This window comes from Myxocyprinus asiaticus, chromosome 28 (assembly GCF_019703515.2).
Source record: "Myxocyprinus asiaticus isolate MX2 ecotype Aquarium Trade chromosome 28, UBuf_Myxa_2, whole genome shotgun sequence".
In the NCBI taxonomy this organism is placed as follows: domain Eukaryota; kingdom Metazoa; phylum Chordata; class Actinopteri; order Cypriniformes; family Catostomidae; genus Myxocyprinus; species Myxocyprinus asiaticus.
Window position 1 is genome coordinate 27,148,212 of NC_059371.1, and position 25,816 is coordinate 27,174,027.

General features: G+C 36.4%; 2 protein-coding genes across 3 annotated transcripts; both read left to right on the forward strand.

The window, feature by feature from the left end:
- Nucleotides 1–551: 551 nt before the first annotated feature.
- LOC127419176 (spermidine synthase-like) lies at nucleotides 552–10,393 on the forward strand. Its single transcript, XM_051660359.1, has 8 exons — nucleotides 552–783; nucleotides 1,701–1,821; nucleotides 2,017–2,109; nucleotides 3,369–3,522; nucleotides 3,632–3,715; nucleotides 5,128–5,273; nucleotides 7,358–7,480; nucleotides 7,574–10,393. The coding sequence occupies exons 1-8, from the start codon at nucleotides 653–655 to the stop codon at nucleotides 7,589–7,591; spliced, it is 870 nt and encodes a 289-aa protein (XP_051516319.1). The 5' UTR covers nucleotides 552–652; the 3' UTR covers nucleotides 7,592–10,393.
- A 122-nt stretch (nucleotides 10,394–10,515) lies between these two features.
- On the forward strand, nucleotides 10,516–14,851 carry sst7 (somatostatin family member 7). 2 transcript variants are annotated; one of them, XM_051660370.1, is made up of 4 exons: nucleotides 10,516–10,613; nucleotides 12,466–12,597; nucleotides 13,176–13,278; nucleotides 13,608–14,851. In XM_051660370.1, exons 2-4 carry the CDS (start codon nucleotides 12,584–12,586, stop codon nucleotides 13,839–13,841), a joined length of 351 nt encoding a protein of 116 aa, XP_051516330.1. In that variant the 5' UTR covers nucleotides 10,516–10,613; nucleotides 12,466–12,583; the 3' UTR covers nucleotides 13,842–14,851. The 2 variants fall into 2 exon arrangements, with proteins under 2 accessions (XP_051516330.1, XP_051516331.1); XM_051660371.1 differs by lacking the exon at nucleotides 10,516–10,613 and having other exon boundaries at nucleotides 12,199–12,597; nucleotides 12,863–13,278.
- The last annotated feature ends 10,965 nt before the right edge of the window (nucleotides 14,852–25,816 follow it).

Sequence of the window (25,816 nt, forward strand, 5' to 3'; positions counted from 1 at the left end):
CAAACCAGTTAATTTAGATGTTACCATATGAAGACATTTTTTAAGGTAACGTTTTTTTTAAGTGTAGGCTACACCTAATGTCTCCACTCACACAAACACACAAACTGATATTAGATGCCGTTAGGACCAAACACGTTTTTACGCTAAAAAGGTATGACGCATGTGTCTCGACAGACGTTTTTAACGCTTAAGTTCTTTTGCACGGCGTGTGAAATAACACGGCGCTCTTGCGCGAGACGTTGAAAAGCGGTCAAAGACATCCGTCTAGCGCATGTTTACATAGAAAAACAATAGGAAAAACAGCCCGTACAGACACAAAAAACGTTTGGTGTGAACAGCCCCTAAGACCCGACTTTACCGTAGGCTGGGCTCATCCTCCCCAGCACATACCCAGCTTTGCTCGCACAGCCCGCTGCCCTCGACGCCCCGCCCCCTCAAAAAGACGCGCCATGTATGACTGCAAGCCTTTGTATGACGTCAGCCTACTCCTATTGGTCACTTCTTGTGTCTTACGTTTGGTTGCATTGTAAAGAACGCCCACAACGTGTCATTTGGTGTTCAAGAAACCCAGTAACTTGCTGTGTGCACTCGCTGAACTAGTTTGATCAGACTGGTTCATTGCACCAGTACTTTTATTTTAGATCTCCCAGCAATGGACAACATCAAAGACGGGTGGTTCACCGAAACGTGCACATTATGGCCTGGTCAAGCGATGAGTCTTCAAGTGGAGGAAGTGTTGTATCATAAAAAATCCAAGTTCCAGGATGTGATGGTTTTTAAAAGGTGAGCCTTGGCGGAAAGTGGATTGAATTAGCTTGTTTGCTAACTTCCCTTATATTCTATTAGTGCATAAAAAATGCTCATAGTCAATGTCGTCATAGTTAACAGTTATTGCTCAGATTTTTCTGGTCTCTGAGGTGTCCACTGAAATAGCACGTTGGCTTTAGGGTGTCTTGCTGTGTGGGTGGCTACAGCTAGCCTGCTACATAGGTCTGGCGTGGCATTGAGAGTGCAGTATTATGAGGCTTCATTGTGTTTATGGTTTCCATTTTTATCACATGTACAATATATATATATATATATTGAACTTAATCTGACATAAGTACAAAGTGTAAACAAGGTACAAAATAGTGCACTAATTATATGCAATTAATGACATAAATGTTCAGCTAACAAATGTTGCTTGTGTAGTACATTTAGTTAAGGAAAAGGATACATTTCATTAATGCATCTCATTTGACAGCACGTCATGGCCTTTATCTGTCGTTGAAGCACACTGTGTCCTGCTGTAGTAGTGGGATACTTGGCTGGTTCATAACACTAGACTGTCACTTGAGATGCTTCATGCTGTTAGAAATACAGAGGTTTGAGGTAGCTGAATATACTGTACATCGTCTGTTCTAGCTTTTAACTCAATAGAATCAACTGCTTGGTGTGGCACATGCTGCTTCTTCTTACCCAATAGGATATTTGATACTGATGTGAGTGTGATGAGTGGCTCGAGCTGTCATCTGTCATTTTAAATGCCACGTTCTTTAGTTGCAGTGCCTAGTTTACCCCAAAGTAACTCTTTGATCTTTCCTTTTGACCCCTTTGGAATACTTTGGGGTAAATATATGTTACACTAAGCAACAGTGCTTCTTTTTCCCTTCTTCTGTATATGGAATGATCAATTGATGTCAATGCTTGTCTTCATACAGTAAAACATATGGAAATGTGCTGGTTTTGGATGGAGTTATCCAGTGCACAGAACGGGATGAATTTTCTTATCAGGAAATGATTGCAAATCTACCTCTCTGCTGCCACCCTTGCCCCAAGAAGGTACCAGAGTTATAATAATTGTTTTTCTATACATGGCTTGAATGTGATTAGGAAGAACTGATAACGTTTGGCTGTTTAGATTCTGCTTGAATGAATCCATCTCTTCTTTTTCTGCTAAAATTAAATGACCTGCAACTTCCTGCAAGTTTATTTACTTCTAACTTAGTTAATTTACTTTTTATTTCCTCACATCAGGTTCTCATTATTGGTGGAGGAGATGGTGGTGTTCTGAGGGAAGTTGTAAAGCATCCGTTGGTTGAGTCGGTTGTCCAGTGTGAGATTGATGAGGTTTGTGTCACGTTAAACCTGAACATATTTGTTTTTCCCCCACTGTTAAACGCTGAGAAGACCTTATCTATGAAATGAATGTTCTTATATTCAAAGAAATCTAGTCTTACTGAAACAGACTTTTGACTATCAGCATAAAGTCTGGTTCACTTTGCAGCTTATTCTTGCCAAGAACCGCTCACTTGTAAAAGAACAAACTTGTTGACCGACATGTCAAGGAACCAATTAGTGTGTTTTTGTTTTTTACACAACATTAAGGGGCTTGTAAATCTGAAATCAAAGATACCAATATAATAGACCGATAATAACCAAGGAGAACATACGGTTAAGCTTGTGGATGTTTAGTGTACGTCCTATTAAAGGAATAGTTCACCCAAAAAAGCAAATTCTCTCATCATTTACTCACCCTCAGGCCATCCCAAATGTGTATGACTTTCCTCCTTCTGCAGAAAACAAATGAAGATTTTTAGAAGAAAATCTCAGCTCTGTATGTCCACACAATTCAAGTGAATGGTGACCAAAACTTTGAAGCTCCAAAAAGCACATAAAGGCAGCTCAGAAGTAATCCATATGACTCAAATGGTTTAATCCATGTCTTCTGAAGTGATCCAATCAGTTTTGGGTGAGAACAAACAAAAATGAAACTCCTTTTCTTCTGAACATCTTGCCATTGCAGTCCTTAGGCACAATCAGGGTTTTAAAAGCGTTAGATGGCACTAGAAAGTGTAATCAAGCTTGAAAACATGATTGCCAAGGAGACTGCTGATGTCAAAATTTATAGTGAAAAAGGAGTTATATTTTGGCCCGTTCTCACCCTAAACCGAATGGATTGCTTCAGAAGACATGGATTTAACCACTGCGGTCATATGGATTACTTTTATGCTGCCTTTATGTTCTTTATGGGGCTTCAATGTTCTGGTCAGCATTCACTTGCACTGTATGGACCTACAGAGCTGAGATATTCTTCTAAAAATCTTTTAGTGTTCTGCAGAAGAAAGTCATACACATCTGGGATGGCATGAGGGTGAGTAAATGATGAGAGATTTTTTTATGAACTATCCCTTTAGGTGCCTGTAACAAAACCGTCAGTGAATGGACTGTAGGTGTTTTGTGGCCGTGCTGTCTGAGACTAAAACTAAAGGAAATCAAACACACCCTGCAAGAAACTGTGTTGCACATATCTTAAAATTTTATCAGAATTATTTCATTCCTTTTTTTTACATTTTGATATTTCAAAGTGGATTTATATTTCCTTCCAGGATGTTATAAATGTATCCAAGAAGTACCTCCTTGGAATGGCGAAAGGATTCTTTAGCCCCAAGCTCACTCTGAATGTAGGTGATGGATTTGAATTCATGAAACAGAATCAGGATGCCTTTGATGTCATCATCACAGACTCTTCAGACCCTGTCGGTACGCAGCTCTAAGTTTCTTCTTGCATTGGTAAATAATGATTTAGCCATTGACACTCAGAGAAACGTGATGTTCATTTGTGACTTGATTTATTTTTTACCTACCACAGGTCCTGCCGAAAGCTTGTTCAAAGAGTCTTACTATCAGTTAATGAAAACTGCACTGCACGAGGGAGGAATTCTATGTTGTCAAGGTTATTATAATTGCTAAATATCACAACTAAAAATGTTATAAAGAAATGCACTAGGGATGTGCGGAACGACTAATTTCACTGACGTTTAAACGAAAATGTTGAAGTCGACTAGTCTAAAACAAATCAACCTTCAGAAAACAGTCAAAAAATATGTTTATGTGACCCATTTAAAATATTTAATCTTTTCCAAATCCGACTCTAAATTCCACTGAAAAGGGGCGTGTATCTGTGACGTGTTCGCCTTGAATTATGATCATTGTACATTAAATAAAGAACATGACACGCATTCACTGAATCAACATTAGCAAATATTTAACAGGCATATTTATTGAAAACAATTGAAAGAATAGTGCAGGACCAATAGAGCAACCCTAATTTCTCTAACCCAAGTAAAAGTTACTTAACATATTAGAACAGTCAGGCCATTGTTAAAAATAATTAACAGGTAGGCTAAGCCACATCTACGAGAGAGAAAAAAATGCACTGAAAAGTTGCACGTATTTGACAACGTGCAGTCTTGCATTAGACATTGATCTAATATGACAGCTGTTCGGTAAAGGACATTAACCAATAAGTTACATATAAAAAAAATAAATAAAAGTAGCTATAGGATAGAAAAAATAGGCCTGTGATGTAGCCTACAATAAACCTAAAGTATTCTGAACATGACGTGCACACAGAAGAAAAGGTAGTTTAACCCATTAAGCAGTCGGCACCTCGTTGAAAATAGCCTTCTTAATCAGCAGATTAAAAAAATGGCATTCCTAGCCTAAAACAGTCATTTTCTAGATTACTTACTCAAAAGCATAAATTTTTTGATGAGCAAAATTAACACGTCGACATGGTTCAGTGAAAGACGGAACTTGACTCACCTTAGGCTGCTATCCTGCGCTTGAAAAAGCCCGCTCAGTGGAAAAATTAAAGAAGACTGAAATGTGAAAACATCAATAGGGACTTTAAAACGTTTGGAAATCCGATTCCCGCACTGCCGAAGTGATTTCATAACTACTTCGCTGAGTTTGCTTGTGTAGCGAGAGGACATTTTCCTGCTTGCATTGCAAGTGAGAAAGAGAGGGAAGCACACACAGCCTGAGGTGAAGTGAAACTTTTTATCTGCTCCAGATATCCTCTTTTTTTTTAATAATATTTGTATTATTCTATTTAAAATATGTAAACTTAATATGACAGTAATTTAAGTGCAGCCTCTGTAAAAATATAAAGCCAAACGTAAATGTGTAAAAATTATGATCAGTTTAATGGGGGGAAATATTAACCGACTAGTAATTCCAGTGTCGACTAACAGCATCAGAACCGTTTATTCGACTAGTCAGCTAGTCTCGCGCATCCCTAAAATGCACAACAATTACTGAATGAAGATTATGCAAACACAATTTTCATTTGGAATTTTCCAGGAGAGTGTCAGTGGTTGCATTTGGAACTAATCAAGGAGATGCGAACCTTCTGTAAGACGCTCTTTCCTGTAGTAGATTATGCCTACTGCACCATTCCAACATACCCAAGTGGCCAAATTGGCTTCATGCTTTGCAGTAAAAATCCAGTAAGCTATCCTTTTATTACCTAGCAATGCTGATCCATTTGTTTGAGTAATATACAATTCCCTTAAAGGAATATTTCGGGTTTAATACAAGTTAAGCTCAATGGACAGACTGAAACGATTAGTCAACGTTATTGACAATTTTGACAGTAAAAACAATTGACAAAAATTTTAGTTGTCGAATAGTCGTTTGATCTCATTTAACGTAACGAGATCACATTAAACTCTAATGATGACATGTGAGAGCAGCACTGCAGTTCGTGCCTGACTGAGAAGAGGAAGAATTACATAGCTCACAGTCCAGATGCACTCGAAACTTTCACAGCTTCAGGTGATGTAGATCGCAAAGTATGAGGGAATTATAATGCAAAAATACAAAATTAAGTAAATACAGAAGCACTCTCGTTGTGGAATAAGCGGAGCTGGAGCTCTTGCTGAAGCTGGTGATGTAAATAACTACAAACTCTGAAACTGGCATTTCTCTGTGCGGTCAGCACCTCTTCTATGAGTTGCGCGAATGTCCTGATCTAAGGGTAAGAGATTGAAACTGCACCCGGCTGAGTCACACACTGTCATAGGGACACTCATCCCTCAGGCGCACACTTGCTGCAGCTAGATTATAACATGATGGCTCGTGACTTATTGTATCATAATATATGTTACTGTGCATTTCTTATCGTGAAGAAAATTGGCAATACACAGCTTTATTAATATGAGAGAGTTTGTTTTTTTGTGAGTTAAAGATGGATTGAAGTGAACAGAAAGGTGAGAGAGGCTAGTCTTTGACACATTACACACTGCAACAAAACACGTTATTGATTTGTTTTTGTTTTGGCTTGTTTTCTGATATAAATATCTAAAACTCCTTTAAAACAACGTACATTTTCTTTAGCAGCTATAGAAATTTTTTTTATCTGAGAATGTTGAATATAATATTAAAAATACAAATATTTTAAAATATCTAAAAATCCTTTAAAAAAGAAATTCACTTGAGAAGCAGCATTTAAGATATTTAGACTTGCTTTTAGGGAATAGATCTTGAATATAAGTATATTTTGTCTTTACTGCACTCGCAGAAGTATAACCAAGTGAAAAAAATAAAAACGTATATACTTAAAGCAAGTTTAAATATTTTATATGTTGCTTCTGAAGTAAATGTATCTTGTTTTAAGGATTTTTAGACCATTTTAAATGGAAAACAAAACAAAAACACTTGATAACAATAGGATTTTTTGCAGTGAATTTCTTTACTAAATTAAACTTAATAAAAAAATGTTTTCCTTTTAATTCAGTGAATGTCATTTAGAGGTATTTTTAAAAGATGATTTTGTCCTCTTTATTGTTAGTAAGCACTTTTAATACAACCTTTTAACTCAGGGCACAAGCTGAATAATCAGTTAAGAGCTAATGATTAATCGTTGCAATAATCACAGAATAGTCGAATAATCGTTCTAATAATCGTTAGATTAATTGATTATCAAAATAATCGTTAGTTGCAGCATTTCTGGCATAATGTGGATTACCACAAAAATTTAATTAGTGTTGCCCCTTAAAAAAAAAAAAAAAAAAAAAAAGCAAAAATCTGGGTTACAGTGAGGTACTTAAGTGAATGGGGCCAATCTATACTCACTGTTTCAAAAGTATAGCTACAAGACATAAACGATATGTGTGTTAAAATCACTTTCGAACCTTTTCTGTGTAAAGCTATATCACATTTTACAACTTTGTTGCCAAGACAACGTAACACCGTAAACTCTGTATCTCACAAAAACAACGATTTAAACAATTTTACAGCTCAAATAACACAAGTTTTAACAGAAGAATTAATGTAAGTGCTTTTATAAAATTATTAGCTTCACATTTCTGCCTTTTAAACCTTCCAAAAATTGGCCCCATTCACTTCCATTGTAAGTGCCTCACTGTAACCTCCATTTTTGCTTTTTTGTTTTTTTAAAGAAAAGGATGAATGAGTCAATTTATTTTTGTGGTTATCAACATATGCTGCAAATGCTGCCGATTGAGCTTAAATTGTGTTGAACCTGGAATATTCCTTTTTAATATTTTAACACTGATTTTATTTTTAATAGAAAACAAATTTCCGTGAACCAGTACGAGAACTAACAAGAGACGAGATTGAGAGCATGGACCTAAAATATTACAATCCAGAAATCCACCGTGCTGCATTTATTCTCCCAGAGTTTGCCAGAAAGGTGAGAGGCAGTCCAGTATTTTCTATTTGTTGTGCTCTGACACCCTTTTCTCCACCATTTCTAACAAAAGTCTATGTTCTGCCATTTACTCAGGTACTTAGTGAAGCATAAATGGCTTCTTGGATGCCATTTTGTGTCATGCTGCCTTCTGTGAAAGCAGAACAAAACCCTCACCTCAGCTGCAGTACCTCCCACTCTGGATCACTCTCCAGCCTCTTTTTTTTTTTTTTTTTCTGACTGATTGGTCAATGATCTGTTTCAAGTGGAAATGCCTTCTGTGGGAAATTCTCTGTATTTATATCTGGTCCCATCAGTACTTCACGTCTTATGAGTTGGTTTGTTTCCTTATACAATACCACTGCCCACATCAAACTGTCAGAAGTATACAGAAAGACAATCAGTGCATGCATTGTGACAGATTCCTCAGTCTATTTATGTTTTAACAGTTCTAGCTTGGCAATACTCCATTTAATAAGCATATTTTACATAATAATCTAATGGAAGGGAAATCTCATAAGTTTTTGCATTTCTACTGGTGGGAATCAACAGAACCAGAGCATCAGCATGTCTCTTTTGTAACCCTTTCAAAGACGTTCAGGTAATTGTACATATTTTGTTAACATGCAGTGTAAAGATTGCATATTATGGGTCAGTTTGTCAGCAGTTTTCAACAAAATAGAATACTGATATTTTTAAGCTGGCTCTCCCTCTTAAACTGGAAGTCATTTCCTGCAGTTGTTAAAAATGATTCAAAACATGAATGCTTTATGTTTTATAAAGGTGGCATTGGGGTCTCTGCAGATGACTTGTGATCTTGCTCTCATGAATAGTTATGTAACTCTGGTTACGTGAATCATGTTTGCTTGACGTGGTTTGTATAGAGCAAATACAGTTGAAGTCAGAAGTTTACATACACCTTAGCCAAATACATTTAAACTGAGTTTTTCCACAATTCCTGACATTTAATCATAGAAAACATTACCTGTGTTAGGTCGGTTAGGATCACTACTTTATTTTAAGAATGTGAAATGTCAGAGTAATAGTAGAGAGAATTATTTATTTCAGCTTTTATTTCTTTCATCACATTCCCAGTGGGTCAGAATTTTACATACACTTTGTCAGTATTTGGTAGTATTGCCTTTAAATTCTTTAACTTGGGTCAAACATTTTTAGTAGCTTTCCACAAGCTTCTCACAATAAGTTGCTGGAATATTGGCCCATTCCTCCTGACAGAACTGGTGCAACTGAGTCAGGTTTGTAGACAATCCTTGCTCGCACACACATGTTCAGTTCTGCCCACAAATTTCCTATCGGATTGAGGTCAGGGCTTTGTGATGGCCACTCCAGTACCTTGACTTTGTTGTCCTTAAACCATTTTGCCACAACTTTGGAGGAATGCTTGGGGTCATTGTCCATTTGGAAGACCCATTTGCGACCGAGCTTTAACTTCCTTGCTGATGTCTTGAGATGTTGCTTCAATATATCCACACAAGTTTCCTCATGATGCCATCTATTTTGTGAAGTGCACCAGTCCCTCCTGCAGCAAAGCAGATGCTGCCACCCCCATGCTTCACGGTTGGGATGGTGTTCTTTGGCTTGCAAGCCTCACCCTTTTTCCTCCAAACATAACAATGGTCATTATGGCCAAACAGTTCAATTTTTGTTTCATTAGACCAGAGGACATTTCTCCAAAAAGTAAGATCTTTGTCCCCATGTGCACTTGCAAACTGTAGTCTGGCTTTTTAATGGCAGTTTTGGAGCAGTGGCTTCTTCCTTGCTGAGCAGTCTTTCAGGTTATGTCGATATAGCACTCATTTTACTGTGGCTATAGATACTTGTCCATCTGTTTCCTCCAGCATCTTCACAAGGTCCTTTTGCTGTTGTTCTGGGATTGATTTGCACTTTTTGCACCAAACTACGTTCATCTCTAGGAGACAGAATTCGTCTCCTTCCTGAGCGGTATGATGGCTCCGTGGTCCCATGGTGTTTATACTTGCATACTATTGTTTGTACAGATGAAGGTTGTACCTTCAGGCATTTGGAAATTGCTTCCATGGCGAACCAGACTTGTGGAGGTCCACAATTTTTTTTCTTCTTTTTTTTTCTTAAGTCTTGGCTGATTTCTTTTGATATTCCCATGATGTCAAGAAAAGAAGCACTGAGTTTGAAGGTAGGCCTTAAAATACATCTACAGGTACACCTCCAGTTCAGTACACCTCCTATTAGAAGCTAATTGTCTAAAGGCTTGCATCATTTTCTGGAATTTTTCCAAGTTGCTTAAATGCACAGTTAACTGAGTGGATGTAAAATTCTGACCCACTGGAATTGTGATATAGTCAATTAAAAGTGAAACAATCTGTCTTTAAACAATTGTTGGAAAATGTACTTGTGTCATGCACAAAGTAGATGTCCTAAACGACTTGCCAAAACTATTGTTTGCTAATATTAAATCTGTGGAGTGGTTAAAAAAATGAGTTTTAATGACTTCAGCCTAAGTGTATGTAAACTTCTGACTTCAACTGTAGGTGTTTGGTATGTAGCTTTTTGAGAGATGTGCTATCATGTGTCTGTTGCAAATGTATGCTTATTGTCAGTGGAAACTGTGGGTGGAACGGGGTCGCCTTTTAACTTGAAATGAAATGTCTTTTAAGGATACTGGAAGTCTCAAGATACTGTCTTAATATTGAACCTGGTTATGGATTGAATAGGAATATTAGCTGTACGTCAAGATAAAATGATAACGGTGTGTTTGCTGATTATGATCATATATCTTTTAAGTCTAGTTGCATAGGCCATACTATTTTGTACTCTTGTCAAGTTTTACTGTATGAAAGGGTTTATCTGCCCTTTTATCATTTGTGTTCACGATGTACATTTCATTATGTGAATTTCATAAATTCTTTTGAAATAATAGTATGTAATCATGTTTTGTTAATTACCCATCAAAAGTCTTTAAATTCTGTTAAAATAAATGCTTTATCTCCATTACGAATGCGTGATTGTGCAGATGTGACCACCAGATGGCTTCATTTGTCAGTAAGTTCAACCCACAAACATCGCGCCATCAGTTGAATGCACAAGACGCTTGTAACAAAATTGGCATTAAATTGTCAGACTTCAAATCCTTTTCCAGGTAAATATGAAATATTTGTTCTAGCATAGAGTATATCTGTATTGTTTCTGGCGTAAATAACATTCCTAGAAATGACCCTTTCGATTTCTTTATCTACATTTTGACGATGTACAATCAACTTTTAATAATCGATTGAAAGTATCAGTCTTGTTATATTAGGGTTGACTCTGGATTTTATGTTTTATATTAATACTTTCCACTTTACGAGAATGGACCACAAATAGTTTTTATGAAGATTCCCTTTTAACCACGTAAGCAAGCTTAAGATTATCAATTTATTAAAATGTATAAATCTGAAAATGCAAAACCATCAAATGTAGTTTATTAGAATATAGGCATAACTGCTTCACTAGTACAAAAATGAAATAAAAATGTATTATACTTATAAAACACACGCCAATTAATACATTTTTTTTTTTTTTTTTTTTATGATATTCCAAGTGCAAATTAATAAAGAATGAAATGACCAAATTAAGGTAAGGTGTGCTATTTTCACTTACTGTAAACTGTGTAGTGGTACATATTTGCACAACATATGTACATGATTACTGTAATGTAAAGTGCTATCAGAAAAGTTTAGCAGATCATTAACTTAAGCAATCCTAATTTGCCTTTAAAATGAGAATTATGAAGTCATCAAAACTGCTGACACAACAGGAGAATGAAAGATTGATGGATTCCTCTGACGCCAGACATGTTTGAAGTTGGTTGGCAAGTGAACGCTATATTTGTTTGGCAGTGGTCAATTGGCATGAATTCTTCAAACGCACTTTATCTTAATTCAGCTCGGGGCAGCTCATCTCAACACACTGTTAATCTTTAAAGAGCCCCGGGCCCCGAAGTCTGCCCATATCTTTCTACTGTGAAAAATGTGCTAAAGCTCGAGTATTAGGTCTCCTAGCTAAGTGAATTCAGACACAGGGGTGTGTGTATCCTGTGTGGGTGCCAGGAAGCTGACTAGAATGAGAACAGGGGCCCAAGAGCCACTGACCAAATCACAAATTTCATTTTTCACTTTACCCCACTGATTACAGGATATTTCTCCTTCTGGTTTAATTAAACACACACTGTGGAACACACATGGGCTACTTAAGCATGCATGCTGCATTACAGTTGAGATATTATGCTATCTGAACATACATTTCAGCTAAAATATTAAAAACACTGAACCCTTAAAAACAACTTCTTTTTTGGCTTCTTATGTGCACATTCATTTCCCTTCCATTATTCAAATAATTCAAATATATGCCTCCATTTAATGCTCAGCAAACTTTCTCTGTGTATTGTTATACACAAACAGCTATGACAACTATTGTAGGAAAATCTATACTTTCAGAGCACACTATCCATGCAGTTACCATACAAATGTGGTCTTTAAATAATTGGTAGTAGTATTGCATTATCTTATGTTTTCATAAGATTTACTGCTGTAGTAGTATTGACTACTGCTGTTGTATTATTTTCTTTTCTTTAATATGTTTCTTTCAAGATATTATTTTCTTATTTAAAATGTATACCTTATTTAAGATGTTATTTTATATAAGATTGCTTTAGATTATGTTTTTATTAAACTTATTGCAGTAGTTTTGACTTACCCATAATCTTTTCCCTTTAATTCTGATGTTTATTTTTATATTGCATGGTATGCTTTTATATAAGATTAGATTTAGGTTTAAGGTTATGTTTTAATAAATGTTATATTGTATTTAAGATTAAAAGTATATTTATTTTGAAGATTTTTAGATTGCAGTTGAATTTTGATAAAATACTTATTTCTTGTTATTCACACTGCTGTTACCTTCTATGTGTGAATCAAAACATCCTTTTTCTTTCTCCTTGAAAAAACATAAAGACAGTTTTCTCAGCTGTTCCGGGTGCCAGACAGTTCGATGGCAATCTGAAAGAGGAGGAGTTGTAGTTCTGGTGAATTACAGGCTGAAATGAGAGAAGAGTGCCATATAAATCACTGAATGCAACAAAACGGGTTAGTGTGATTTCCTTGCTAAACACTGTATTGATATCACAAAACCACTGAGAGAGAACTTCACATAATTACAGTGTATGTGCACCTGCCGTACTTCATCAATATGGTTCATTGCCTGCACACCATTTTGCTCTACATAGATGTAAATTATAATTAGCATTAAAAATGAGAGGCCCACAGAACTTTTCAGAATCACTTTGCGCTTTTGGTAGATTCATCGTGAGTGACGTTTTTTTTTTTTTTCCTTGCCTCCATTGTAAATTAGGACCATTTTTAGAGCTATGACGTGAGCATGGTGGCGCAGTCCTCCGCACCAGCGTCTCTGGTTTGTTAGGGGGTTAACTACTCAATGCTTTCGTTAGTCCCTAAGCCTCCCACTCCCCAACCCCTTCCCTTCATCCTCCAACCAATGCGTCAGTAGGGGACTAGTATATAAGACCCTGCCACCTAAAGCTCTCAAAGACCAAGATCCCTCCAGCTTTACTCTGCAACAGGAGCTACATCGTCTTTGAAGTTTCTGCTCCGGTTTTCGCCTGATCTTTGTGCACTTTAACTTTTGCTCACTCACATTTTGTCAGTATGCAGTTTTTGGCCAGCCTAGTGTCTCTTTTGCTGGTGCTGTACAGTGTCAGAGCAGCAGCTGTGCTTCCAGTGGAGGAGAGGAACCTAGTACACAGTAGGGTGAGTGGGTGCCAAGTATATTACACTATATCTGAGATGTTCAATGAGCAGTCTGTGTGTTTTTTTTTTTTTTTTCAGTGATTCAGATTTTCATTTGTTTGAGTTGTAGATTTTATGGATTTACCATGCAAATCTCTTGTATTTTTATGCAACTTTATGTTCAACATCCTTAAGAAACCATTCTTTAATTTTCATAATATTAGTATTAGCATTAAATGTAGTATTCTAGAAGTTACTTAAGTAGATAGGCCATCACTTTTATATTAATTTGAAATCCATTTTAAAACCTTAAAACATCATATATCATATTCAACACAATTTCTCATCAGGAGTTAAGTAAAGAGCGTAAGGAGCTGATCCTAAAACTGATTTCTGGGTTGCTGGATGGAGTAGATAACAGCGTGCTTGCTGGGGAGATAGCACCAGCCCCGCTGGAGGTGGAGGAGCCCCTTGAGTCCCGTCTGGATGAAAGGGCCGTCTACAACCGGTTATCACAGCTGCCACAGCGTGACCGCAAAGCCCCCTGCAAAAACTTCTTCTGGAAGACCTTCACATCGTGCTAACAGCTCAAGCCCTGCAACGATTCCACACTCCTCCCTGATACCTGACATGAACTGTGTAGACCTCCACTGTACATACCATCTCCAGTGTCTGAACAAAGATCTCCGGGGACTTACTCTGACACAGTCTGTTTGTTAAAGACATTGATGATTATATTTATTTATTTTGTTTATCAATTCTTTAATATATTTATGGACTTTTTTGTTATTCAGCATTAAAAAGAATAAAGCATGGTTAAGCATGGTTGCTTTTTTTGATAAAACATGTCTCATTCAATGTGGTCAACATCAAGAAAAGCGTCAAATTATGTTATTCTGACTGTTGAATAAACATAACATATATTATTATAGTCAACATATAAGCGTTCCCTAAAATAATGGCAAATTTTAAATACAGTATTGTTTTAATGCCATTTTCACAACCAGTGGTTGTTTGACACTAAAAACACCAAATTAACTGATTTACTGTTTTTGTGGTGTTATGGTTTTTCCTTGTCAATTAATTATATGTAACTGCAGCTAATGAGAGGGTTTGCTTCACGTCATTATTCTTTTGGTCATTGTCTAATAATTTTTTGTTTTTTTCTTTGAGTCAGGGTAACCTTTTGCCCCCCAAAAATCTTTGAATGCTTGTAAAAAATTCCAAACTTCCTAAATAGCTAACAACACTAAGTATGTTTAAGAGAATCGATATCATGAATGCTGCCATTTGTAAGGTTTCAAGTACATACATAAAGTACTTTCAACATAGCCAAAGACTGTTTAGCTTTAACACTTACCAAATGTCTTATATGCATCAGAAATAATCAATTTCAAAACATATTAACTGAAATTTCTTAAAGGGGTATTTCTCCACTTTTTTCCATGAAACACAAAAGATGTTTAGGCAGAATGTTAGCTTTAGTCACCATTCACTTTCATTAAATAGACCAAAAAATAAATAAAATAAATGAAAACAGATAGAATATTTTTTTGCATTCTGAAACATTGTCATGCAAACTGTCTACACAAGTAAAGAGCTACTTGCATCAGTGTTCAGTGTTTTTTTTTTTTTTTTTTTTTTTTTGTTGCTGAATGTGAAACAAGTTGATGAAATTATTGACCATTGATAGTGTGAAAACGTGTTGGAGCCACATGACCTGGTGTTTCGCACACATGCTCCAGACATATCAAGCACCGGATCCTGTGGGTTTGATTTCAGCCCTCATGTCCTGGTCTCACTAATAGAAGAGAGTATTTTTTAATATAAAAAAATCACACACTTCTACAAGAAAACAAGCTGTGATCTGCAGTCAAATCTCAGTAAGTTTAAACATGTTCAAAATAAAAGTGTTAGACCTTTTCAAACCTAATCCAAATGATGTCAAACTTAGTTCTTGTCCAAGATGGCACATGTGTCTAAAGTTGCCCAACTCAAAATAATACTTATTCAACACAAAATGTGTCAAACGCTATCATTCTTATAATAAAGTGAAAACATTTTAAAATACAGGTTCTGAGTGAGTGCATAACTACTTCTCCTTTTAGCCATGAATAAATGACTATAACAGCTGTTCATAATGGAAATAATAACTACTTCCCTGACAGCGAAATCTGCTGTTTTGTCACCAAAGGCCAACATGCGCAATGAACTTGTTACAATGACTTCTCTATGAAATGCATTTGTTGTTTGTGCAAATTTGAGTGAATGACTGTGCATGTCTGTGTATGGGTTTAAACTTTTATTACCACACTAAACTATACCCTAAAAAGACATCACATTCTAAATTAAGAGAGAAAAAGATGTCTTCAGTAGATATCTGATGCTCTACTGTACTGGAGTCAGCTTGACCCCAGTATACTTCAATTCTTTGATCAGTTCAAAAGTGAAGTCCAGATGATACCAAAAGCATCTTAGATGTTTCATCTTGTAAACTGTTTGGTCTTCTCTCAGAATACTGATGACAGTCGCTTAACAATTTCAACAGATATATCAATACTCAATTCTTCATAAGAGTGCTGCTGATTTTACACTGGTTACACTGTCAATTTTATTTTAAATAATTGTATTAATTAAATTCTAAATATATAATTCAGAAGATCCTGTGTTATGCACTCCAACAAGACATGAGGATGGGATCTGATAAAAGTGTAATAATATACTAAAAAATAATGTACCCTAATCACTTTGGTTTAACAGCTTGGATCCACAGACCAAGATTATTAATCTTATTCAACAGTGGCATATTATAATGCAGTAACTTATTAAATCAAGTCTCTCGAAAAGTCATTTGGGACCTAATTTAATTAGGTAAAGAAACAATAAACATGCTAGTCTTGTCCAATACAGAGAGAGACCATTTCATTCTTCTAAATAAAGAAACTAGTAACCTTCACATGAGGAATTAAATGTCATTTCATTTTAAAATACCATCTTATATCATGAAGTATTATCATGCTATATGAATTTCTATGGTTATGGTATAAAAATAGCCATTCTTTAAAACAGTTCAATCTATGTTTTTATTCTTTCTGTCTTTTTTAGTCAATTGATGGATGGACAGTCACACATGGATTACATGTTATATTAACCAAAGGCTTGTGTAAGCAAAGGAAAAACTGGCTATTATACAAGTGCCCTGAGCTCCAATGAGAGCATTGTGAGGGGACATCAAAGCTGCTGCTGGTAACTAAAGCATTTTGATTGCCTTGGCTTTGATCTGAAGGCATGCTTTCACCTGAACATGAATTTGAAATTCATATGTAATGTGTTGTATATTTATCTTTGGGAAATACACACAGGGCTGACTCACTTCACTACTTCTAATGAATAAAAAAAATAATAATAATAATAATAATAATTAATAAATAAATAAAAATGGATGAAAATTCAAGTAGGGACTATTTAATAAAACTAAGTCAAGTATTTTTGTAAGCACAAATCTATACACTCAGGTATGTTGAGGTAACCTCAAGGTATTTTGTTTTTCAAATATTATTCATAGGATATTTTCTATTCATCAGTTTTAGTTATTTGAGTTCCATGGCCTCAAAATAAACATTGCACACAAGACAAGTCATTGAAAATGTACTTCTAAAGTTTATCCAAAGCCATGCAGTCAGATTACACATGCCCTATACAAATTTTGAGCCAAGCAAATTTTGAAATAATCTTGAAAACAAAACATATAACTGCATCTTTGTAACTGAGTACTATATTTATGCAATATTTTAGGTAAAAGGTATTTGTCTAAAACACTGGGGCAGAAATCACTAATTTACTAAATTTAATTTGATAAGTCTAATCAATGGCAGCTTCTGCAAATCACTTGCTTTAAACTGAAAAATCATACCCACCCTCATGCCGCTTGAAACTAGAATGACATTTTTGCCCTCAGTGTTTAATGATGAGTCAGAGATTGAGCAGAATGTGGATCTATGCAGTACTCTAAAGGAATAGTTCACCCAAAAATGTTCTCATTATTTACTCACATTTATGCCATCTAAGATGTTTACAACTTTCTTTCTTCTGCAGAGCACAAATTAAGATTTTTAGAAGAATATTTCAGCTCTGTAGGTCCATACAATGCAAGTGAATGGTGATCAGACTTTTGGAGCTCCAAAAAGCACATAAAAGCAGCATAAAAGTAATCAATATGACACAAGTGGTTAAATCCATGTCTTCAGAAATGATATACAGTAATAGGTGTGGGTGAAAAAATTAAGTCCTTTTTTTACTATAAATCTCCACTTTCACATTCTTCTTTCTTTTTTTGGCTAATTGCATTCTTCGTGTATATCACCACCTACTGGCAGGGGCTGGTCAAAGGTGGAGATTTATAGTAAAAAAAAAAAGTACCTAAATATTGATCTTTTTCTCACCCACTCCTACCATATCACTTCTGAAGACATGGATTTAACCACTGGAGTCTTATGGATTACTTTTATGCTGCCTTTATGTGTTTTTTGGACCTTCAGCGTTCTGGCCACCATTCATTTGCACTGAATGGACCAACAGAGCTGAGATAATTTTCTAAAAGTCTTTGTGTTCAGCAGAAGAAAATAAGTCATACACATTAGGGATGGCATGAGGGTGAGTAAATGATGAGAGAATTCTCACTTTTGGCTGAACTATCCCTTTGCTAAAGCAAAAATGCAAAAACACAAACCAAGTAAACTAGATAATACAAGAACACAACACTAACTCATATCACAACTAACACTGGACAAGATCTCAAAACACAAAAGGCAAACGAGATGGCTTATATGCACAGAGACTAATGAGGCTAAGGAGACTAATGAACAAAACACACCTGGAAGCAATCAGAGAGGAACGAAGACCAAACAGAAACAGAACTTCAAAATAAGAGCCATACAAGGATGAGCACAATAACGAAGACCCAATATTTTTACACAGTGAAACACAAAACAACTTTCATAGAACTAAAATGTTAATTAGAAATTTTGCTTAGTTTATTTACATTTCTATTTTTAAGATTATGCATTTCAATTGCATGGGTGGCACAAAGGCTGTGCTACCGGGGCTTAAGCCCCGAATGTTTTGATCATCTTTTTGTTGTGACGTCAGAAGTACCAGTGCTCATAGGTATCAAGTTGTTATGAAATCATATTATATTTTAATATTTTAACGATACATTTTAAAATTAGGGTAATATATAATTAATAATGCCTGTCTTTCTACTGTATCGATAACACCAAATACAGACTCAATTCAATACCACACGCTGTCTTGTCAGCAGCTGCTTTCCAGCTCTCATGTTGCCTAAGTGTGTGCATGACAGAAGAGAGCTTGTGGCACGTGATTGCGGCTGTGTGTCTTGGAAACTGTGTTGAGATGATCCACCCAGATGCAGTAAGTACCAAATATTTTGAAATATAACCCTGAAAACAAGGAGTAATATATACAGATGTACTCGAGGAATTTGCAAACTTTAAAGGTGCACTCAGTAATTTTTTGTATATGTTGTCTTGGACTTTCACTGACACCTAGTGGTATGGATGCAGCATCATTCAAACAAAACAGTTTTCAATTACTGATGCCATTGCAGAAATTCCCTATTCACAGTAAGGCATGATTAATTTAATCCATGCGTGTAATCCATAAATGTCAAATAACCAGGCGGGTACTGAGAATGAGTGAGTTGCTGGTCATATGATCCAAGTAGCAGCCCCCATGAGGGGACCCTGTCCATGTAGAATTAAACATTAAACATTTCATCTCATGTGAGTGCTCATGATTTTATACATATGTTTCAAAATTACTGTTCATTTCGATAGGAGCAAGCCTTTTTTTTATCAGGAAAAATGACCTTTGCAAAACTCTTTGACTTTCTGTCGGATTTTCAAATACTTTTTTGCCTTAAAATAAAGTCTGTAATGTTGTGATTTACATCGGAGCTGGTTGGTTTGGTTCATGCTTTACAACTCTTTAATGGAGTTTTTTTTTTTTTTAAAGTCTATGTAAGAAATTAATGGGAAAATACTTCTGGAAACCAGACACTGAATAAGTGGGCGGGACACTGTTGTGCTCTATTTCATCAAAGGATGGCCCCATATCCACAGAGGTCTGGGCTAAGCTCCGAATGTCCACTGACCTTATAATCGCCCCTGTTCAATTGTATAACAAAATTCTATTAAACTGAATTGAGTAACCTTAGATTAAATGAATAAATCTTAAAATTAGATTAATAAAACTTTTAAAAAATGTATTTAAAAAAAAAAAACATTTAATTTTGTAGAACATCTTCAGTTCAGTTAGTTGGAAATTTGTTATACAACTGAAATGCATAAATCTTAAAAGAAAAAAAAAGACTGACATTTTTTTTTTTTATTTTAGATCAGGATACGAACCCGCCTACCTCTAGTCTAACACATAGACAATGAACTATGTAGTTGTTATAAAATAACATGTATTTATTTATTGGTAATGTGTTATCTTGCCCAGGGCACCTGGTTTCAGCTCCAAAAACTAAATAAAACTAAATAACTAAAAAGGTGCATGACACCCCTGTATTCAGTGCCCATGATCTGAGGTCAAGCATAAGTCATTAGAATGAACCCTGAATATGCCTTAATAACAGGTTTAACAGTAAACTCACTAAAGTCCTCCAATACAAAGTGAGATCCTAAACATTAAAGCTCATCAGTTTGTTTCAACAAATATCTTAATAATACACATATTTAGGTACTAAAATGAACTCAGTTCAGAAATAATTGAGCATATATGCAAGTTTGAAATCCCACTCCTTACCTTTTCTAATTTAGACATTATAATATATTATAGTTAAATGGTGCTTATGAAAGGAGGACACAAATGACTAAATGTCAAGTGCTTAGTCTGCATGAGGTAATGTGAGAGAGAAGAAATTCACTCCTCGTTTTTGAAACCTTCCCCTTCAAGCTAATGTATCAGATGAACCACAGGCTGCTCATTTATTAAATTTCTTATGTGTTATTGCAATTGAACTGAACATATACATGAAAGGGAATCACCTCATTGGCAGTAAATAGGAAGTGATGGCAAAAATGCACAGTTACATTTTTAAATGATTGGCCATTTGCTTTGCCTTGTTTATCCAGCAAACATAATATGGTTTGAGACAACCAAACTAAGGCCCCAATCAAAATGTCGTGTTCCTCTGATCTTGATAGACTTTCACGGGTGAGCGGTGAGTAATGTTTCAGTGCTGCATAAATGGCAATATGCTCCATGTTAGATCTTTGTCACTGAGTCAGAGGGCATCAGAGAGCACTCTTACTTACGTAAAGCGTTTGCTTTACCTATTGCCACCAGCAATGTTTCTATCACCATCAATATTTTTTATTTTGTGGTGACATTGACATTTGAAGGTAGGACTACTGGAACAGACACAAACATACCATGGGTGAGTAACTAAAACATTTGAAATCAAAGAAAGATCCAAGAAAATTGCCATTTGTGGAAATATTGCCACTGGTGGTCGAAAAATCTATTTGGTGATTCTGATTTATTCAAGTTGTTGACTAATATATATATATATATATATATATATATATGTGTGTGTGTGTGTGTGTGTGTGTGTGTGTGTGTGTCCAAGTATTCCCTACATTGTGGGGACCCAACAAGGATAGTAAAACCTGAAATTTTTGACGTTGTCGGGACAATCAGTCGGTCCCCATGAGGAAAACAGATTATAAATCATACTAAATTAAGTTTTTTGAAAATGTAAAAATGCAGAAAGTTTTCTGTGAGGGTTAGGTTTAGAGGTAGGTTTAGAATATAAAGTTTGTACCGTATAAAAACCATTATGTCTATGGAGAGTCCTCATAAAACATGAAAACCCAACATGTGTGTGTGTGTTTAAATTTTTCATTTCTTTTGTCCACCCACATCTGAGGTTTACTAGCTCCTGTCATGCCTAGATACACCTCTGGGCTTGACTAGTGCCACATCTTCCATTGTGGATCATATTTAATTAAACAACAAATTAGTCAATATGTTCCAGTCTTCGTTCCTGCCAAGGTTTCTTCCTCACTTCTAATGTATGTCTTAGAATTTTCCTTGCTAATTTTACCTTTGGATTGCCCACTGCAGGGTTTGTAATGCACTACTCTTTGTAAAACAATATGTTTTGTGAGAAGCAGGTGCGTATATATAATTTAAATATGATTGGCAGGCCTAGATGAACAAGCTCCTCCGAACTTACATTTGGAAATTAATTAAAATATTCGTAACCCTAAACCTAACACTACTGAGACCAAAACTGCTTTCATTCACTTTTTCACTTACTGTATTTTGTTGAATGCAAAGCGGGACTGATTTACAGAACATGAACATTTGCCACATGGTGTTGAAACATTATTCGTCCGAACAAATTTTTTTTTTTTTAACCAACACACCGATTTCCTGAAAGATCATTTTGCAAAGAGGCCCTCTTCGGTGTAGGTCAGGAGGACATATTTGTGCATGATGAACACTGTTATTCTTCCAACACACTCTCCTCCTCTCTAATAAGCAAGTGAGCATGTGGGTAGCTGGCATGTTAAAGCCATCATTCATAAATCATAAACCCAATTCATAAATCCAATAAATAATTGTGCTTATGAACAATATTTTAGTGCCATGAAGTAGAGTTAGGGTGCTTTCACACTTGGTTCAATTGCTTGGACCGAAACCGAGTTCGTTTCCTCCCCCCCCTCCCCTGACCCCGCTGGTCTCTGTTCACATCATATTTTTTGGGTCTGAACCGCGGTATGATTACGTCATCAACATGAGTACAAGCGGCAGCTGTTGTTTACCACTGTATCTAGGTTACAACTTGAGAAGACACCACTGTGTTAAGTGAAGTATTAAAGTTAGTCACTTTGGATTTACCATGAAAACTTGCCATGCACAGAACAACACTTGTGTTTATCTTCCATAGATGCATTGAATGTGCAATTATGTGATGAATATTAACGTTTGTCTGTGGATGCATTGGAAGAGATGTGAAGAATGTGAGCTGCTCTCTGAAGATGGTGCATTTGGACAGAAGCAGGTATGAGAAATGCATTATACCATAATAATTGCAATCGGGATCCTGCAAAGACGCAAATTAACATCATCACAAGCGGTAAACTTCCGCGATTTGGTACTATTGTGTTCATATCAGCAGCGAACCGTATTGGAGTTCACATAAACCGTACTCCAAACCACCTTTTCAAGCGGACCTGGGTGCGGTTCGTGGGTGGTTATCCGAGTTCGGAAAACAGCGTTTACATTATCCAACTAAACTTTAACGTCATTCGACCCCGGGTGCGTACCAAAAGTGCTAGTGTGAAAGCACCCTTAAGGCCCAGGTATACTTCACTTTGCGCGTTCCGTTCCGTCTCACGCACAGTTGTTTTCGCACAGCTTTGAAAGTATACCTCATGCGGATAATCGCAAATGGACACGTTCGAAACATGCGCAGTACAGTTGCTTTGTTATACGCTACCAGACATTAGAGGGCAGCACCGAGTCATGTAATTTACAGGACATTCGCTCTGAAGGATAAGGAAGAAGAAAAACTGAGGATCCACCATTAGAGGAAGCAAGAACAACAACAACAACAATGACTGTGTATCATTTGGAAGGATGCGTCCTCCGGAGGTCGCATTTGTCGGCCGCATACGTCATTGAGGCTGTCTCGTTTCATAAAAGCGAGTAGGACACTTCGAATGCAGCCTTCGAATGCGACCTTCTTTCACAGGAATTCGGAGGATGCATGAGGTATATCCTTCGTGGGCTCTCACAACCCACAATTATTTGCTTCAACGGAAATGTCTAAACAAAATAACGCCAATTTGCCCGTAAATATGATGTTCAAACAAAGGAATGTTAATTCCCAAGTTGAAGTACCTCAGTAGATGGGTGCAGAGAATATAATATGTATAATTATATTAATATATTATTAAAATAAAGTATTAGACTAAAAGTACACCTGTAAAATAAATTTTATTTTCTCTTTATATCATTATAACTCTCCTAAAATGTACCTCATACATTCCCTTCTAAAGGGACTTTGTTCCCTTCTCTCTCAAAGTGCTCCCACTTGTTAAAGAGTGGCGTGCTGTCATAGCAACCATGTTACATTTCGTTTCCGTTCGTCCTACGAAGGCCGTCTCGTTTAAAAGAGACTTGTTTAAAGGAGGACATTCGGTATACTGCAGCCTTCAAAGGACGCGAACTCCGGAGGACGCATCCTTCCAAACGAGACACAGCCAACAAAACGATGGACAAGGATATGTTCTTTGACTACTGCTTGACAGTACAGCCCAACTGTGTGTATTGCCACCTAGTGGACTCTTCTATCTCAACAGTCAACCTTGCGCATGCGCGTTTGTCCACACACAGTACACCTGGACAGAAAAATCTGGCTGCACACGGACACTGTGCGCGGACACTCCTGATGGTGAAAATTACATCACGTGACTGTGCGCGGACCGTTGCGAAACGCGGACAGGCGAAGTATACTTGGGGCTTTAGTGCTATGCAGTATCATGCTATAAGGTGCTGTTTGCATAATTTTCATTTTCTATTCATTTTATTAAACATTTAGAACATTTCTTTTTTTGAATCTCAAAACTTCTGCTTATTTGAATGTTTAAATTCGATTTTGCAACCCAGATTTAAATATAAAAACAGACTTTTGAACCCCACTGTCTATAAAGGATTATACACAGAAACGTGCCTTGCATTTTCCTGCACAGGCAGTGTATATTATTCCATCAGTCTGCGATGAGAATTACAATGTAATTGCCTTCTCATAAACTTAGATGAAACAAGCCACAAAATCAAACCCTTGTCAATATCTCAGAGGGCATGTTGAGGTGAAGGGGGCCACGATGGGCCGCATATGTGACCAGACATGAAGTTCTAGATTTCGTGCTCAACAGCCACTAATGACGACTGATGTGTTGTGCTGTGACTGCACTGCTAGTCAGCACTGGCTAAAAGCATATCATTATCCCTCTCATCACACCCTACATCACAGCGAGAGCTGAGAAAATTAGATGTCACAGACATGAAGAAGGGATGCAGGATGCTTGTAACCATAGAGACCCTGCCCATCACAGAGGGGACCAGTTCTGGAGGAGGGACTGAGTCCTCAGAAAGGGCTTATAAGGGGCACAAAATACAATCTCTTCCAATGGCCTTTTTACTCGGCACTGAAAATAAAATAAAAAAACTCTTACAAATCTGGTACACTGAAAATTGGCAATATTGCAATTGTTTAACTTAAGGAGTTATTTATACCTGGTCTATCCCTTAAAATTAGTAACCTTATATAGACAGGTGTGTGCCTTTCCAAATCATGTTTAATCAATTGAATTTGTCACAGGTGGACTCCAATCAATGTGTAGAAACATCTCAAAGATGATCCAGAGAAATGGGATGCACCTGTGCTAAATTTCAAGTGTCATAGCAAAGGGTCTGAATACTTATGTCAATGTGATATTTCAGTTTTCTCTTTTTAATACATTTGCAAAGTTATCAAAAATCTGGTCTTTGTCATTATGGGGTATGGAGTGTAGATTGATGTGGGGAAAAAAATAATTTAAAGCATTTTAGCTTTACATAACAAAATGTGAAAAAAATGAAGGGATCTGAATACTTTATGAATGTACTGTACTTGCAATCGTGGGGAGTGGCCAAGAGTGTAAAAAAGTTGAGAATTCTCAGCTTTATGCAAATGAGAAGCGGAAAACGCAGAGCATGAGCCAATCACAGTGAGCTGAAAGCATATTTTATCTTTCTCACTGTAATCATGCATATTTATATTAGATAGTTTTCAGCTCACGGTCAATCACAGGATAAAGTTAAAAATGAGCATACTACATACTTCTCTACCATTCTGCCATAGACTGATGTGGTAAAAGTAGTATGAATAGTAAGCCATTGCGAATACAGCCCATAATCGTTTTATGGCGAAATTCCGCTGGCAAAGAAGACGTGGGCAGAAGTTAAGCGTGTGTGAAACCAGCAAAAAACAAATTGTCAAGTAGCCTCTTTTTAAAGCTGCACTTTATGCTCTGTGAGAGTGAAGCTAAAAAGAAACTTACTGCTAAAATGATATCCTTGACTTGTCCTTTGTAAACATTCAGTTTATAAGTGGATAAAGCACCGCCCACACAGAGCCATACAAAACAACTTCTTATTGGTCAACTCAGTGAATTCGCCTGTCAAAGTTCACCAAACTTTAACTCCATGTGAAATCCGCAAGGGGAAATTCTTCGCCACCAGAAGTCCAACGCTACTCGCATTCGAAATGAATGATCGTGCAGATTCCCATTGAGATGTAATGAAATGCTTTAATTCGCCTGTGGAATTTCGCCATGCAAAGGTAAATGTGATCTCGCCTTAAAAGATAATTTTCATTGCACTGTATTTTTTTATCTGGCTTTTATAACAAAATTTAAGTTTCTATCCATTTCATTTAAGCTAGGGTGTGCAATCTTTTCCAGAAACATATTTTGTT

What these genes read in the sequence shown, in the direction of transcription:
- LOC127419176 (XM_051660359.1), top strand. Translation starts at nt 653, where the DNA reads ATGGACAACATCAAAGACGGGTGGTTCACCGAAACGTGCACATTATGG. An exon ending in TCCAGTGTGAGATTGATGAG is followed by an intron (nt 2,110 to 3,368) that starts GTTTGTGTCACG and finishes ATTTCCTTCCAG; the next exon opens with GATGTTATAAATGTATCCAA. An exon ending in AGGAATTCTATGTTGTCAAG is followed by an intron (nt 3,716 to 5,127) that starts GTTATTATAATT and finishes GGAATTTTCCAG; the next exon opens with GAGAGTGTCAGTGGTTGCAT.
- sst7 (XM_051660370.1), top strand. An exon ending in GGAACCTAGTACACAGTAGG is followed by an intron (nt 13,279 to 13,607) that starts GTGAGTGGGTGC and finishes ATTTCTCATCAG; the next exon opens with GAGTTAAGTAAAGAGCGTAA.